General features: G+C 45.8%; 1 protein-coding gene across 5 annotated transcripts in view; it reads left to right on the top strand.

The window, feature by feature from the left end:
• The window catches only part of DHDDS (dehydrodolichyl diphosphate synthase subunit), a 37,304-nt gene extending 20,881 nt beyond the window's left edge, over positions 1–16,423 (top strand). For 2 of the 5 annotated variants that reach the window (XM_081586450.1, XM_081586447.1), the window contains 3 exons: positions 4,060–4,174; positions 6,089–6,196; positions 14,128–16,423. In XM_081586450.1, the coding sequence (XP_081442576.1) occupies positions 4,060–4,174; positions 6,089–6,196; positions 14,128–14,364 (460 nt within the window). In that variant the 3' untranslated portion in view covers positions 14,365–16,423. Of the gene's footprint in view, positions 1–2,547; positions 3,460–4,059; positions 4,175–6,088; positions 6,197–14,124 lie in introns of those variants that run through there. The other 3 variants (XM_081586448.1, XM_081586446.1, XM_081586451.1) reach the window with 2 other exon arrangements.
• The last annotated feature ends 267 nt before the right edge of the window (positions 16,424–16,690 follow it).

Raw genomic sequence — 16,690 nt, 5'->3', positions numbered from 1 at the left:
TCTGCCCACTGCATGCAGTAGACAGAACAAACTTTTTGCAGACACATTTGAAATTCAGAGGGGTTATGTTGGGATCCCAAGTCCCCCAGCATGGTGGTAGGTCTGGAAATAATCTTTATTCTTCTTATGTATGTATGTAGCATTTTATAGTTCCTAAGGTACACTCAAATCTGTATTTCACTTGAGTTGACCCTCATAGTAACCTATAAGTAGACAGGACAAATGTGCCTGTTTCAAAAACAAAGAGAGCTGAAAAATTGTTGATTGTACAGATTTCGCCTTTTTTTTAAAATTTTGGCCACATCACACAGCATGCAGAATCTCAGTTCCCCAACCAGGAATTGAACCCTGCCCACAGCAGTGAAAGGGCTGAATCCTAACTACTAGACCACCAGGGGGACTTCCCTGATAGCTCAGTTGGTAAAGAATCCGCTTGCAATACAGGAGACCCCAGTTCTATTCTTGAGGTGGGAAGATCTGCTGAAGAAGTGATCGACTACCCACTCCATTATTCTTGGGCTTCCCTTGTGGCTCAGTTGGTAAAGAATCCGCCTGCAATATGGGAGACCTGGGTTTGATCCCTGGTTCGGAAGATCCCCTGAAGAAGGGAAAGGCTACCCACTCCAGTATTCTGGCCTAGAGAATTCCATGGACTGTATAGTCCATGGGATCACAAAGAGTTGGACACAACTGAGCAACTTTCACTTTCAGACCACCAGGGAGCTCCCATGTTTCACATTCTTAATTAGAGAATTAAAATCATGCTGTCAAGACAAGACTCAGGGGCTTCCCTAGTGGTCCAGTGGTTAAGAATCCACCTGCCAATGCAGGGGACACAGATTTGATCCCTGGTCGGGAAAGATCCCACATGCCCCGGGGCAGCTAAGCCCCTGCGTCAAAACCACTGAGCCTAAGTGCCGCAGCTGCTCAAGCCCACATGCCTAGAGCCCATCCTCTGCAACAACAGAAGCCACTGCAGCGAGACGCCTGCACACCACAGCTAGAGAGTAGCCCCTGCTTGCCACAACTAAAGAAAGCCCGTGAGCAGCAATGAAGACCCAGCATAGCCAGAAATGAACATTTTTTAAAAAGGACAGGACTCAGATTATCAGGGAAATCTGAACCAGAGCCCTTCCTATTGCCCAGACATAAGTGGATATTATTTCTCATATGATGGTATAGAAAATAAAGCTGTGGTTTGCGAAACGATGACTGAGAGATGGACTTACCCAAAGACACACAACTAGTAAGTGTAAATCCTTGTTCTGAACACTCAGCCCAGATCGCTCTGCCCTTTTTTTTTTTCTTCAGGAATTTTTATTTATTTGTTTTTGGCTCTTTGTTGCTGCCCAGGCTTTTCTCTAGTTTTGGAGAGCAGGGGCTGCTCTTTAGTTGTAGTGCGTGGGCTTCTCATTGTTGTGGAACAGGGGCGCTAGAGCACAGGCTCAGTAGTTGTGGCACATGGGCTTAGTTGCTCCGTGGCATGTGGAATCTTCCCAGATCAGGGATCGAACCCGTGTCTCCTGCATTGGCAGGCAGATTCTTTACCCCTGAGCTACCAGGGAAGCCTTTCTGCTTTTTTTGACTACACTCCCAGAAGAATGTTCCCACCAAGAAATTTTGTCTTCTAGACTTTCCCCAAGATGCAGTTATTACCATTTGGAGATTCTAAATTCTGCCTCTTGGTGCTTGGTAGAATAGGTAAACAGCATTCCTGGAACCACCAGGCACCAGTCTTACAAATACTCTCTTTCATTGGACGGAAAAGTTTAACTTAAGTACTCCCAGTCCCCATTCTTCCTTCATTCCATCTCCTTTCTGAGTGTCTTGTCTGCTTGTAAAAATAGCTCTTATCAAATATAAGAGGGCTGATCATTTTGCTGTTTTTCAGATCCTAAGTGGATTTTTTGCAGTGTTTCACTGTCCATATGACTCACATTTAAGGTTTTAAAATTTTTCTCTATAATAAATTCAAACAATAGCCAAAGTATGTAAAGTAAAAAGAGATAGGCTTTCCTTCTTATCCAACCTTCCAGAAATCATCACCATTAACAGTATGGTGTATGCCTTTTTAGATTTTGTTTGCATGTATCTATGTTTATACGTATTCACACATGTGAGTGTTTCTGTGTGTGTATATGTGTTTTCCACACTATTTTTTTCTGAAACTTCCTTTTTTTCATTTAATGTTACGTCTTAGACATCTTTCCAAATCAGTGCACTTAGGTTTATCTTTATTAAAAACAGTGGCATAGTATTTAATCAAATTGCAAGGTCCTAGGGTATATGCATTTTATTTATTTTTTTAAAAAATGTTTATTATTTATTAGGTTGGTGCAAAAGTAAAAAATTGCAATTTTGCATTGTTGAACTTTGCTGTTTGATATTGGAATATATTCTTAAATGTGGTTATGTTATACATCATTTTAATGCACATTTCTAGCTTTATGGTTTTTTGCTAATGACATTACTTGCTGTTTATATTCATTTTACACTATAGAAATGATGTTAGACAAAAAGCAAATTCAAGCAATTTTTTTATTTGAGTTCAAAATGGGTCGTAAAGCAGTGGAGACAACTGTCGGCATCCACAACGCATTTGGCCCAGGAACTGCTAACAAACATACAGTGCAGTGGTGGTGCAAGAAGTTTCACAAAGGAGACGAGAGCCTTGAAGATGAGGTGCTTAGCGGCCGGCCACCAGAAGTTGACAACGACCAATGGAGAAAAATCATCGAAGCTGATCCTCTTAAAAGTACATGAGAAGTTGCTGAAGAACTCAACAGCGACCAGTCTATGGTCATTCAACATTTGAAGCAAGTTGGAAAGGTGAAAAGGCTTGATAAGTGGGTGCCTCATGTACTGACTGAAAATCAAAAAAAATTCTTGTTTCGAAGTGTCGCCTTCTCCTAATTCTGCCCAACAACAACAAGCCATTTCTTGATTGGACTGTGACATGCAACGAAAAATGATTGTATATGACCGCCGGCGACGACCAGCTCGGTGTTTGGACCAAGAAGCGGCAGAGCACTTCCCAAAGCCAAACCTGCACCAGAGAAAGGCCATGGTCGCTGGTGGTGTCTGATCCCTGTGAGACCATTACATCTGAGAAGTATGCTCAGCAAATCGAGGGGCTGCACTGATGACTGTAACTCCTGCAACCCTCACTGGTCAACAGAAAGAGCCCCTTTCTTGTCCACAACCATGCCTGACCACATATCACACAACCAGTGCTTCAAAAGTTGAACGACTTGGGCTACAAAGTTTTGCCGCATCCGCCATATTCACCTCACCTCGCCAGCCAGTTACCACTGGTTCAAGCATTTCAAGAACTTTTTGCAGGGAAATACTTCCACAACAAGCAGGAGGCAGAAAATGCTTTCCAAGAAATTTGTCAAATCCTGAAGCACGGATATTTATGCTACAGGAATAAACAAACTTATTTCTCATTGGCAAAAATATGTTGATTGTAATGGTTCCTATTTTGATTAATAAGACTGTGTTTGATCCTAGTTATAATGATTTAAAATTCACGGTCCAAAACTGCAGATACTTTTGTTCCAACCTAACATTTGACTATGCCAGGTCTTATGTGTGGCACGTGGGATCTTTAGTTTTAGCATGTAGCATCTAGTTCCCTGACCAGGGATTAAACCTGGGCCCCCTGCATTGAGAGCATGGAGTCTTAGTCACTGGACCACCCGAGAAGTCCCTGGTGTATGCATTTTTTTAAAAAAGATGTTTGACATAAAGGACAACACATGCTCTGATGGGTGCATCTATTTTAGGCTTGCAACTAAATGACTTTGGGTGAAATTTTCATCTTCTCTGAGCTTCAGTTTCCTTATCTATAAAGTAAGGATAGAAATACCTTATGTAGTTGTGAAGATTAAAATCATTCCTTAATTTATCAAGCATATATTGAGGGCCTTCTGCATGCCAGGTAGAAGTATTTGATAGTGTTCTATAAACTGGGAAGCTTTATGTAAGGAAGTTCATCGTGAGAGTAATTCAAGAGGAGATATGTGCTTATCTTTGTCTCTTCCCCACTCACCTTAGCGATGTCTCTGAGTCTCTGCTCGATAAGTGCCTCTATACCAACCACTCTCCTCACCCTGACATCTTGATACGGACTTCTGGGGAAGTGAGGCTCAGCGACTTCCTCCTTTGGCAGGTAGGTCGTTTCCAGCCACTATTCTGTTTGTGTCAGAACTGAAAACTGTGACTGCACCCACAGAACAGATGGGAGCTGGAGCTAAAATCCAGAGTACTATCTCCAGGCTATGCCTGGTAACGTTTGCTATCCCTTCCTCATCCACCCCTGGCTTTGTGCGTCTGTGTGGTTCTTGCTGCCTGGAATGCCCAGAGGAAAAATCAAGGCCATCCTGCTGTAGTGGAAGCTTTACTTGTGCCTCTGTTCAAGGAACTGGACTTTTGCCTTATGTCCTGAGCACAAGCTTCTGCCTTGGTAACCTGCCATGTAATCTTCACCTCTAGGCTAGAACCTTGCCTTGAATTTACTGATTTCTCTCTTTCAGAATAAAAGGCTGCATTTACACAAGCACGGTCTACAAGGGATATAAACTATATGCAGACTCTTTCTTTGGGGCCTGCCATTGCCTCTCAGCTCAGTTATCCTAGTGTAGGTAGTTGTCTGAAAGTTCATACTCAAATAAGTTTGTCTTTGGTTGAGAATCTCCATCATCTGTTCCCTTGGCCCCTGGGTAGCAGTTGGCTGGAGGAAATCTTGTTCAAGGAGAGGCTGGAGGGAGAGACTTGACTTGGAAACAATTCACATGGTAAATTCCAGAAATTGTAATGGCCCATCGTCTCAAAAGCAAACTAACAAGATTCACCTACTGAAGATACTTTTAGTCTTTGGCTATACTAAAGAAGTGTAACATGCATAGCATGCAGCTTATGGTTTTATGGTCCACTCTGTTGGTCAGATGATGTCAGAAGAATTTACTTCTGAGCACTGAGTTTTAGGAGATTGCACTGGTAAACTAGAGGACTTAGCAGAAGAGGCCAAACAGAAGATGGCCAGGAATCTGAGACTCATGTCCTCTAAGGCATAAGTGAAAAATGATGATCTAGGAAATAGTTTATTCTCTTGGGGGGAAAAAAATTGAGTTCCTCCTTGGTGCTGGGAATATGGCAGTGACCAAGTTAGAAATAATCCCTGCTGTCTTAAAACTTACCGTTTGTTAGCAAGGACAAACTGAACAAGTCATTACAGCCTTGGGAGCCGATAACAGGCAGCTCTAATCTAGCCTTCCAGTATGTGCAAAACGTCACTTGGGAAAAGAAATAAAGTTGTTCCAGAGAGACCTAAGACCTTGGTAGGAGTTCCAGGGAAGGTGACACTGGTTTAGCTTAATGAGCTCTTTGACAGCTAACGTATCCCCCTTTCGGCACTGAATTCCTCTCCACTAAATGTATCAACAGGGACTGTCAAGAATGTTCCAAAATCAGTGATGATTGTTAAAAGTTCACTCAGCTCTGTGCTTTGTTTTATGTATGTTATCTTGTTAAATTTTCACAGTACCTTATAAAACAAGATACTCTTATATACCCAGAGAAGTTAAGTAGCTTGCCTCAGGTCAAATAGATGGTAAATGGTGAGCCAGAATTCAAAGCCAGGCAGTCTGGCCCCAGAGCCCATGCTCTTAACCATTGTGCCATACTCTGCTACTTAAAAATAACAATGGCAGCTACCATTTATTCATGGCTAACTTTTATCAGACACTGTGTCTCTCAGATGACCTCTGAGGGCCAAGAGCCAATAACATAATCCAGATGTTATTTCATAGTCCTAAAATTGGCTCTTAGAGAACTCCGGGTGGAAATGTTGATGTCGCCTTGCTTTGGTTCTGCCTTGCTACAGGCAGGTGATCTTACTGCCTCAGATGACCCTTCCCCCTATCAGTGAGTGAATCCAGGCTGGCAACAGCAGCTGCAGCTCAGGATGCCTGGGCCACCTCATCTCTGGACGTGACCAGCCTGCTGCTTCTTTGGAACCTGACCAAGGATGTGTTCCAGTGACACACTACTAAACCAAAGTCTCTTCCTTCCCCACCTTTCCCAGACCTCCCACTCCTGCCTGGTGTTTCAGCCTGTTCTGTGGCCAGAATACACATTTTGGAACCTCTGTGAGGCCATCCTGCAGTTCCAGATGAACCATAGCATGCTTCAGGTAAGAGTTCAGGGCTGGCCTGACTGGATGGGATGGAAGAAAATGTTAGCATTGATTGACCCCCATGACTGTATATGTCAGGCACTTGCTAATGGCATGTTAATGATAATGATGAGTAGCTACCACTTAGCAAGTATTTACTATGTGTCAGGCACTGTGAACAGTGTATATGCACTATCTCATTTAATGTTTCCAAGAACCCAACGAGCTAGGTATTAGTAGCCCCACTTGTGCAAATGAGTATATCAAAATTACTTAGTTAAGGACCAAAACCAATAAAAGACCGAACCCAGATTCAAGTTACAAGTCTTTAATCTCTTCACTGTGGAAACTCAGGAAAGGCTTCTCAGAGAGATTGGCCATTATTCCCTGAAGGAATTAGCCTAACAAAAGATTGTAGAAATGGAAGTATGCAAAATCCAAGACTCTTCCAGAGGGATTAAAAACAAAATAGCACTATATTTCCATTATATAAATCTGTGTACTGCCAGGACTTTAAGTTCTGATTTCAATTTTGATCACTAGGTCTTGAAGCAGGTTTCAATAGGAGGGAGATTCACCTATATCTGATTAGGACTCTTCATCATAATGACGATGTGTGTGGTGGTGGCAGCTAACTTATTGAGGGTCTGCTAAGGCACTTTGGTGTTTTCATATGTTTTCTTATTTAACCCTTCCAACAATCCAGTAGCTTTGGTGTCCTCATTGTTCAGATATGGAAACAGGGATACAGTAACTGTTTCAAAGTCACAGAATTTTAAGCCCAAAGCTGGTGATGCTTCTTGAATCTGGAGAGAGAATGGCCAGGAGGAAATAAAGATATAAGTCAGGGCTTCTCAGTCCCTCTGGCATCGGGGACTTCTTGCAGAAACTGATGAAAGCCATAGACCATCTCCCTAGAAAAACTGCAAAGGTCACTCTAACACATGGCATTTTGCATAGAATTACATGAATCATTGAAGCACATAAACTACTTCTGGAGGTTCACATAACTCGTGAAATCTTTCCATGAATCCCAAGTCCACAACTCCTGGAATAAGTCAGTCAGATTGTATGTTTGATCATTTAATCTCAGAATATGAGGAAACTGAAAGAGGAAGTTGAGTTCAATTGAAAGGAAAAACAGCAAAGTCTCAATTATCCACTGTCAGTGAGGAATGAATATCAGTTTTTCCACATGACCAAAGCTCCCTTTAAGAACTAAACCTTCTTTATCCTTTTTTGATAGAGAACTTTTGAAACATGTCTTGTGTGTAATTCATTGACACCTACTCTGTATTAGGCACTTGCTAATAATTATGATGATCAGAATAATCACATTCTACTGATGCTGATAATGATAGTAGTGACTCCCATCTTGAAGCACTTCATTGTGCAGGATGGCCTTGAAAGATAGGACTCTTTCTCTAAGCTAGATGGTCCTCAAGTACTTGACTTTGGGATTTCTTGTGTATGGTCAGTGCCTAATATTGACAGCATTCCTTCTTCCCTTCTCTTCCTGTTTCCAGTTTTAAATGAGCTACAGGTAAGAAAACCAGTCAACCAAGCTTGTTAGAATTATGTCTGTAAAGAAAGAGTAAACTGGCCTTTCATGAAGCCCAGAGGATCTTGGTGCATGAGCTTTCGTGTATGGCTATTCTTGTCTCCGGGCTTCCCTGGTGTCTCAGACGGTAAAGAATCTACCTGCAACATGGGAGACCTGGGTTTGGTCCCTAGGTTGGGAAGATCCCTGGAGGAGGGAACGGCTACCCACTCCAGAATTCTGGCTTGGAGAATTCCATGGACAGAGGAGCCTGGCAGGCTACAGTCCATGGGGTCACAAAGAGTCAGACACAACTGAGCGACTTTCACTTTCACATTCTTGTCTCTAATTAGGAAACTCAGAAGTCTTTTAGTAATTCAGATGTCTCAGATACTTTCGACATGGCTATCAGGGGAATTACCTTAAGTTTCACTCATTCCGTTCAGTTCAGTTCAGTCGCTCAGTTGTGTCCGACTCTTTGTGACCCCGTGGATTGCAGCACACCAGGCCTCCCCATCCATCACCAACTCCTGGGGTTTACTCAAACTCATGTCCGTTGAGTCGGTGATGCCATCCAACCATCTCATCCTCTGTCATCCCCTTCTTCTCCCGCCTTCAATCTTTCCCAGCATCAGGATCTTTTCAAATGAGTCAGCTCTTCGCATCAGGTGGCCAAAGTAAATGTCTCATTCCGTAAATATCTATTATTGAGTACCTGGTCTGAGTCAGGCACTATGTTAGTATTCCACACAAGAGATTTAAGCAGTTAGTTGGCCAGACAAGATCCCTGCCTTCATGGAGATTATATTTTTACTTGAGGAGACAGGTAATAAGTAAACAGATAGATGCAATAAGGCAATGAAGAAACAGAGTGTTGTCCTAGAAAGTAATGAAGCGAGCAAGAGGTGCTGAGTGGAGCAGTCAAGGAAGGTCTTGATAAGCCGTGATATTAAAGATGAGAAGTAGCCAGACATGTAAGAATCTAAGGGAAAAGAATTATTCTCTGCAGAGGGAGCAGAAAGTGGAAGGATACTAAAGTTACATAGTTTAGGTCTTAGAAGAACAAAGAGGCCAGCATGCATGAAGAAGAAGGATGTGAGATGAAGCTGGGTAGGAGTCAGGCCTCTGATTTCCCGGCCTTGTAGGCTATGGTGACACATCTGAAAACTTCTGATCAGAGGGAATGGCAGGATCTAATTTACATTTTGTATAAGCCACTCAGGATTTTCACAGGGCAGGAGTCAGAGACCAAATTCCTACAGTTGTCCAGGTAGAAAGATGTGGCCTCGAGGTGGGGTGGCGGCTGCAGAGAACAGGAGGGCTGAGTGGACTGAGATGGAGGAAAAACAAACATTAAAACAGAAACAAATGAAACTAAGTTGATAATACAACCTTCAGAGAAAGGGATTAATTCAAGTTACCTGAACATAGTTCTCTGACTATACATCTTCAGTGGTGTATAGTCTAAGAAGAATACAAACTGGAAAGCAAACTTAAACATTACTTAAGAGGTTTATCAGTGGTAATGTTAATGATGTAATTCTGAAAACTCTTTCATGCCTCTTGTAGGAGAAAACCAATGAGTATGAATATTAATGTTACTAGGAACTAAAACATTTAGGTTTTGGCCTGGGCAGTTGAGTGGATGGTTCTGCTGTTCTCTAGAATGGGGTGGAACATGTTTAAGGACAACCATTAAGAGTTTCATTTGGTACCTAAGAATCATAATTCCAGACATTTATTGAGTTCTTACCATGTGTCAGGCATCCTTTTACTTAGATTCTATGTAGTTCTATAAGGTATATACTACTCTTAATTGCCTCCATTTTTAGAGTGAGGAGACCAAAGTAATAACAGATATTGACTGTCCTGAACTCTTTCTCAGCAGACCCCATGAGGGTTTTGGCCACATTTCCTCTGCCTAGGAGCATTCATGCTGTTTCTAGAAATCTTAGCACCTCAGCAGAATCACTAGCAGTATAGTCCAGGCTAACAACATCCTGGCCAGATGTCAGGATGTCAGACTAGAGAGTGGATCTTTGTAATATCTCCCTTGTATGTGTCCTGTATCCTCACCAAATTGGACTGTTCAGTTCCTTGTTCTCATCCCCTTTGGTTTTCTGACTCCACATCTGTGTTCTTGCCCCATCTCCCAAATTCTTGTTGTTCAGTTTGAGCTTCTCTGTCTCTAAGCCCAGCCCAGTGTGTCCCGATACCCTGCAGGAAGCCAGGGCAGGGAGCTGGGTTCTTGACCTAGCTCACTGGGATGAGGGCAGGTGCTGGATGCTAATGGAAGCAGGGACTCAGCTACAAATTGTTGGAGGCTAGATCTTGGTATCTGAAGGGATCGTGAGAGTTTCCAGGTGGTCACCCTTCATCTTAGAGAATGGGGGCTAGCAAAGGGAAGCAATCTTGATGATGACACAGTAGGCCAGAGAAAATCAGGGTGGGGAAGGGGTGGGCAGCAGTACAGAGCCACTGATCCTCAGTTACAAGCTGCATGGATGGTAGGTCCCTGGGGGTCTTTCCTCAGAGATGAGTCATAGTGTGGTCCACCTGATCTGTAATGATGTAGAGGGAGAAGGTACAGATTCCTACTAAACTTCCTTTGATGCATCTGTCAGAGGTTAAACACTAGGCTGGATCAATCAACCATTTTATTTCTAGTACTCTAAAGGTAGTCATGTCTTCTCCTCAAGAGAAGTTAGAAAACTTCAGCTGTTATCTCAGACATTCCTGACTTTGAATCATGGTGCTGCGTACTAGCTATGTGACTGACTAGGCAATTACTTACCCCTTCAGAGAATCACTTTTCTCATCTGTAAAATGAGAGGAGTAATGATAATACCTGCCTCACAAGTTTGTGATCAGCCTTCAGTGAACTAATACACCAAGAGAACTGAGTGCAGTGCTGGCACAGAGTTCATTTTCAGAGACTAGTGGTCAGTATCGTTCATCATGTGTGTCTCTGGGCTCTTCATTAGACTTCATCTGTCTCCAGAAAATCCACAGACACTTAGCACCTTGCTCGTCCCGTCTCCAGGACAGTTCCCTTGGCACGGAGACTCTGGGTGCTTGTCAGAATATCATGTTTCCAGCAGGAGGGGCTGTCTCAACCCTCCGAAATGCATCCCCCTTTCTACCGACCTGGGGAGATGGGGACTCGAGAGAGGATTTGTCATTAGCTGGTGAATGTTTTGAAGCCCAAGACCTGCATCCTCTCCATGCCCTAGTGAGGTCAGCGGACCTGAGGATTTATGTACTATGGAGGGGCCATTACATCTGATTCCCTAATTCTGCTGAGGAGAGAACAAGAGCAGAGAGTCTTAATGCCCAGGAGAGGTTTATATTAATAGTTTAGAGCCCCATTTCTCAAAATGAGCTCCATGAAGCCTTTACACCAAGACCACATAAGGTCTGTATAAGAAGTATCTACGGTAATTATTTATACCCTCCCCTAATTGCTCCTTATACAGGGAGAGTAGACAGTATGGTCAGGGAGGGAGAAATTGACCATTAGGACTTCCATTAGCCTAGATTTTCAGAGGCTGATTACCTGAGAAGAACTCAGAACACCGTGGAGACAGGGTGGCAGATCCAGACCATCTGGTTGCACAGAGGCATCCAGATGCAGGTCACTGGTTCCCCACTCCACCCCTAGAAAGTACGGCTTATCCAGAGGCACAAAACACATGTCCTATAGATCTTTCAAGAAGTCACCTTAGTGGAAACCAAGGGAACTTGAATTCACTGTGTAACTTAGGCCAAGTCCCTCCCTAGCTTGGTGTCCTTGTCTGTACAGGAGAAGTATAGAGCCGATGGTCTTTCCGCTCTCCCCTGACTCTGTCATCCTAACAGTGAATTGCTGATTCCTGGCAAATTAGGGGCCAGACTCTGCCCAAATGCCACCTCCCTGCTCAGCACTCAGTCTCAGACTGCCATTTGGAAAAAGCCAGAGCAATTTTAACCAGCTCTGCATCTCCTGCCTCTGTGGCTGGCTGCCCTCATCCTTTCTGTTTGGCTAGAACTTTGCCTACTTAGCCCTAGTCACAAGCAGTGGTGACAGAATAGCTACCTGTTAATAGCCAGGCACCAGATTGGGCATTCATTATCTCCTTTTTCCTCAAACCACCCAATGAGATGGATGCTATCATCCTCATTTTGCAGATGAAGAAATAGGCTCAGTGAGGTGAGGACATCCTTTGAACAGAAACTTCTCAAACCCCAATGTTCCAGGCAGCCTCACTGGCCTAATCACCCTCTCTGATTTCATGAGTCTTTGCCCATTATTCCCCTGCCTAATATTCTTCTCCCCCATACACTCTACCTTTATCTGACTCTTCCCCATTGGTTAAAGCTCATCTGGTTCTGCCTGCTCATGAGATTCCACTGCTCCTTGACCTTCATCAATCACAGTTTCTTTCCTCTGAATTACTCAGCCCTTTCCCTTACCTCCCTGATGACCCTTACCACATTCCACCAGTACTGGATTTGGGTACATCTCTGTGTCCTCCTCAGCCTGTGAGCACGTGGATTGTGGTGACTATATCCTGTGCATTTCCGAACCCCCAGTAAGGTCCCACATGTGGGACCCAGGGTCCCCCCAACCAAGGCCAGGAAGAAGCCCTTCTAGCAAGATGGAGACACTTAGCAGCAACTTCTCAAACTTGTTTAGTCTTCATAGCACCATATGTGAGTTTGTTATCATAGCAGAAGAGTGCCCTTGAATGCCTTGGATCATTTAAGAGCCTGGAGGGGGAATTTTCTAGATTTTTCATTTCTCATCTTTGTGGTGGTGGTGGTGTTTAGTTGCTGAGTCATGTCTGAATCTTTTGAGACCCCATGGACTATAGCCCTCCAGACTCCTCTGTCCATGGGATTTCCAAAACAAGAATAGTGGAGTGGGTTGCCATTTCCTCCTCCAGGGGATCTTCCCAACCCAGGGATTGAACCCACATCTTCTGTGTCTCCTGCATTGGCAGGCGGGTTCTTTACCACTGTGCCTTATTCATGCAATAAATCTTTATTGTTGAGAAGAAGCTAGAAAATCACTTCCCTGCTCTGAATCTCCATGTCTGTCTCCAGCAGATAGAAAGTCCCTTCCTAGCTCTATTGTGAGGGTCAAGTGAGACAACAGATGAAGCGCTTGTGTATGTGTCAGATATTCCTTAAAGGAGGAACACAGAGCAGCCAGGTGCTCACAGGCTGAGGACACAGACAGGTACCCAGATACCACAGTACAAGGTAGACTGTGGTAGAGGGTCACCAAAGTTATAGGATGCCAAGTTGGCAGCAGAATGGGAGTTTCTCCAACATGGAATAGGACTGGCAGGAGGAACTCTGAGGCTAAGGTTCTGCAGCCTGTTGGAGTAGCAGGAGTAGGGAGCATCAGGGGGGCACAGCACGGCCAGGAACATCCGCCGTGTCCTCCTGGGGGCACACGGTCAGTCTATTGGACAGGTATAGGGTGCCCCAAGTGCCAGAAAGAAAAAGCCACAGTCTCTTTCCTCTAGGAGCTCATGGTTTGTCTGAAGACACAAGAGTATGGGAAGTGCTGCCAAGGAATGTAATCACTTACCTGGTGTCAGAACTGTTTCCAGGAGCCCAGGGGCTCTACTGAGCCTTCAACGGCTCCTTTTCTAACAGAAATGGTGGACTGTGGTCCTAATGCCTATTCTAGAGGCAGAATGCAGTAAGTGGCTTAGGAAAGCTGAACCTGTTTCTCAGAATGTTCACAGGAGGATCATGTGCTGAGCAGATCAGCCTGGTCGTACATGAGAGGCAGTTCTGGATCCAAACCCTGAAAGGTAACTTAGGAAGGTGGAAGATGACACCGTAAGAGTGCCTGGGGAACCAAAAGAAATGACCCAATGGATATGCCCCAGGCAGGAATAGAACCTTCCTTGCATCAGAGAATAGGCAATAATAACTTGTAAAATTGCTATTTCTGTTTGAGAGCCTGCTAATATGCTGGAGGGGTTTTGCATATATTATCTCTAATCCTTAAAACCACTCTTCAAGATAGGCACAACCCCCACTTTACAGATGAAGAAATGAGGTTAGGAGAGGATTTGCCCAATGCCACAAAGCTAGGTAGTGGGAGAACCAGAAGTCAGACCCACATTTGCTGGTTCCCTTCCAAGTGCACACCTGAGAAGAATTTCGAGAAATATAGAAGCTCCCACCCCAAAGAGACCAAGATGGATCCAGAACTGGCAGCGCCCTGCCTGTACTACGTGGGCACCACCCATTGCACACCTACTCCCAGATCTTTCCAAATGTGGTCCAAACTCCCCACTGTTCCACTTAACTTGGCCAGTCCTGTGCCCTACCCCCTACCTCCTCCATCCCAATTCCACCCAAGCCTAAAGATGATTTCCCCACCCCAACCCCCGCTTTTCTCTAGCAGAAGGCCCGAGACATGTATGCAGAGGAGCGGAAGAGGCAGCAGCTGGAGAGGGACCAGGCTGCAGTGACAGAGCAGCTGCTGCAAGAAGGGCTCCTGGCCAGTGGGGACCCCCAGCTCCGACGGACACGCTTGCACAAACTCTCAGCCAGACGGGAAGAGCGGGTCCAGGGCTTCCTGCAAGCCTTGGAGCTCAAGCGGGCTGACTGGCTGGCACATCTGGGCACTGCATCAGCCTGAGTGAGGCTGGCCTCCTGCCACTTTGCCCTACCCTTGGCCTCCAGGGCCCCACTCCCCTTTCTTTTCTTGGCGAAAGGCACCTCCCTCCTGATGATGAATTGTGTTCCTTGGCTTAGCAAGGGATCCCCAGAGGCTAGGTCTGCTGGCCAGATATCTATGGGCGGCCTGGGACAGTGCCGCTGGGGAGAGGGATGGGGGTGAGTCTCAAGTACATTGAGCCCAGCTGTGATCACAGTAGGTTTGGGGAGCAGAGGGCCCCAGCTCTTCCATCTTTGCCACCTCTACCTGTACTCCTAGGTGCACTTTGTTTTTCCACCAGCACATCCTTCAACACACACAATTTGGGGGAAGAGGTCTCTCCCAAACCTTAGCCCTTTACCCATCCATCTTAGCTATCACAAAAGATGTGGCCCAACCGTGGATTTGCTGGTAAAGAGCTAATAGGTGGCCACTGTGATTTAGGCAAAGGGGAGAGAGAGACAGAAAATTTGCCCATCTGCTGCTCCTCCCCCTTGGCTCTCCACCTGGGATTTGCTATTGAATCTCTACCCGCTCCCACCACTCCGGGCTGATTGCTCACTGAAAGGCTCAGCGCCCCCAGTGGTGCGAGGAAGCCAGGCGGGTGATTACAATCCAATTACCTATTGTCGACTCAGCCCACACAAGCTTTTCTCCTCCTCTTGCAGGGCACGGGGCCAGGCTCCACTCCCCAGTGAGACGGCCCCTTCATTGCCACAGGGTAAAAGAAGAGCCCGTAGGCCCTGGTGAGTCTAATCTAGCACAGGCCGCCTTCCATGGATCACATGAGGACCAAGAGCACAGAAACCAGCCCTTCTCCCAACTGCCTGCCTCCTGCCCTCAGCATCTCGGACTCTGCTTCCCACCTCCACAGCCTTTGAGGCTTTACTCAGCTTTTGACCTGGCCCCCTAAGTAGGCCGTGAGATGGTTTAGTCTCAGCATGGCAGAGTCTCAGCTTGTGAGGGCCAAGGTTGCCCAGCAGGGAGAAGAGGGCCGAGTCAAGGGCTGTGTCCTTTCCCTTACCGCTCCCTGCCAGGCCTGGCTGTAGAGCTGCTGAGAGGATTAGTGCCTTTGAAGAGCTGTCTGTCTGAGCAACTCTGTGCTTCAGGTGCCCCACAGCAGCAAGCACCAGCGGGTAATACCAATCTTCCCATTTTACTTTCTGCAAACTATTTCCCTAGCACCTCCCTCTAGGGGAGAGGTGGGGTCTTGCAAGCAGTGCTAAGAGCATATTCTTTAAAACCTGTAACCTCCTTGTATTCCAGTCGCCTCCCCTTTCTGTGCCTGGATACCTGGCACAAGAGACCCCTTGGCCATCATCCTTGCTCCCAGAATCAGGCATGAATGCCAGACACTGCGATGGAAAAGCCAAATCAGTGCACCCTTTGGCAAGTCCCTCACACACACCTGGCACTCCCCACCACCAATCCCTGGCACAGGGTTCCCAGAGAGCAGGTGCTGTACATTTTCCAGCTTTACAATGAGGCTGTTGACAGCCTTAATTAGGGAGGCATGAATTATGCGGCTATAACGGCAGAGCCCTACAATTAAGGCGGGAAAGAGGAGCTGGAGGCAGCAAACGGAATCTGCCCTATGAGCATGGTGGTTGAGTCCTTGTCTCCTTTCTGGGTCTTTACCTAACGTGATCAGGGGTACCGCAGAGGTGATTAATGGACAAGTATCTCTCTGGCCTGAGGTCCTGTATTCTGGGAGAGGTACACGGGAGGGGGGAGGAGGGGCTGTCTCGGGAGGCACGGGAGGGGTGGAAAGAAGCTGAGGGATCACAGATGCCCCGAACCGGGCTGCGAATAGTTGATACGAAGTCACTGTGATTGCTTTCGACCGGTGTGATTTGTGCAAACCAGCTCACCCTTGCCTCAAGAAACTTGGTGCGACCTATTTAAATGTCCTCCCACCTGTGAGCCAACCCCCCCCACACACACACACTTGAGGATATTTATCGTGTTGTGTTCTCTTGGGTGTCAAATAGAATTTTTAAAATTCTTTCTTAAAGGTAAAACTTGTTTGCAAACAGTGCAACAGAAGACCGTGTTTTGCTGCAGCAATTGTCCACCTCCCTCAGGTGCACTCGGCCACTTCCAGGATCCCTAGCTTTGGGGGCGGAGCGGGGGGAGAGCCACTGGAAGAGCCCTTTTGCCATCGCAACACCTGTTCCTCTACTTGTTTCCTAATCCCTGGACGCTTTCCTCCACCCTCCTTTTCATCGCGCAAGTGAAAGGAAGCCAGCCTGCCAGTGTGGAAGGAGGGATTTCGCCAGCTGCGTTTGCAGCGCCCAGGCTTGGTGGC

This window comes from Giraffa tippelskirchi, chromosome 3, assembly GCF_054371585.1.
Source record: "Giraffa tippelskirchi isolate mGirTip1 chromosome 3, T2T-mGirTip1v1.2.pri, whole genome shotgun sequence".
In the NCBI taxonomy this organism is placed as follows: Eukaryota; Metazoa; Chordata; class Mammalia; order Artiodactyla; family Giraffidae; genus Giraffa; species Giraffa tippelskirchi.
The sequence above is the reverse complement of the archived record's forward strand: the minus strand, read 5'-3'. Positions and strand labels throughout refer to the sequence as shown.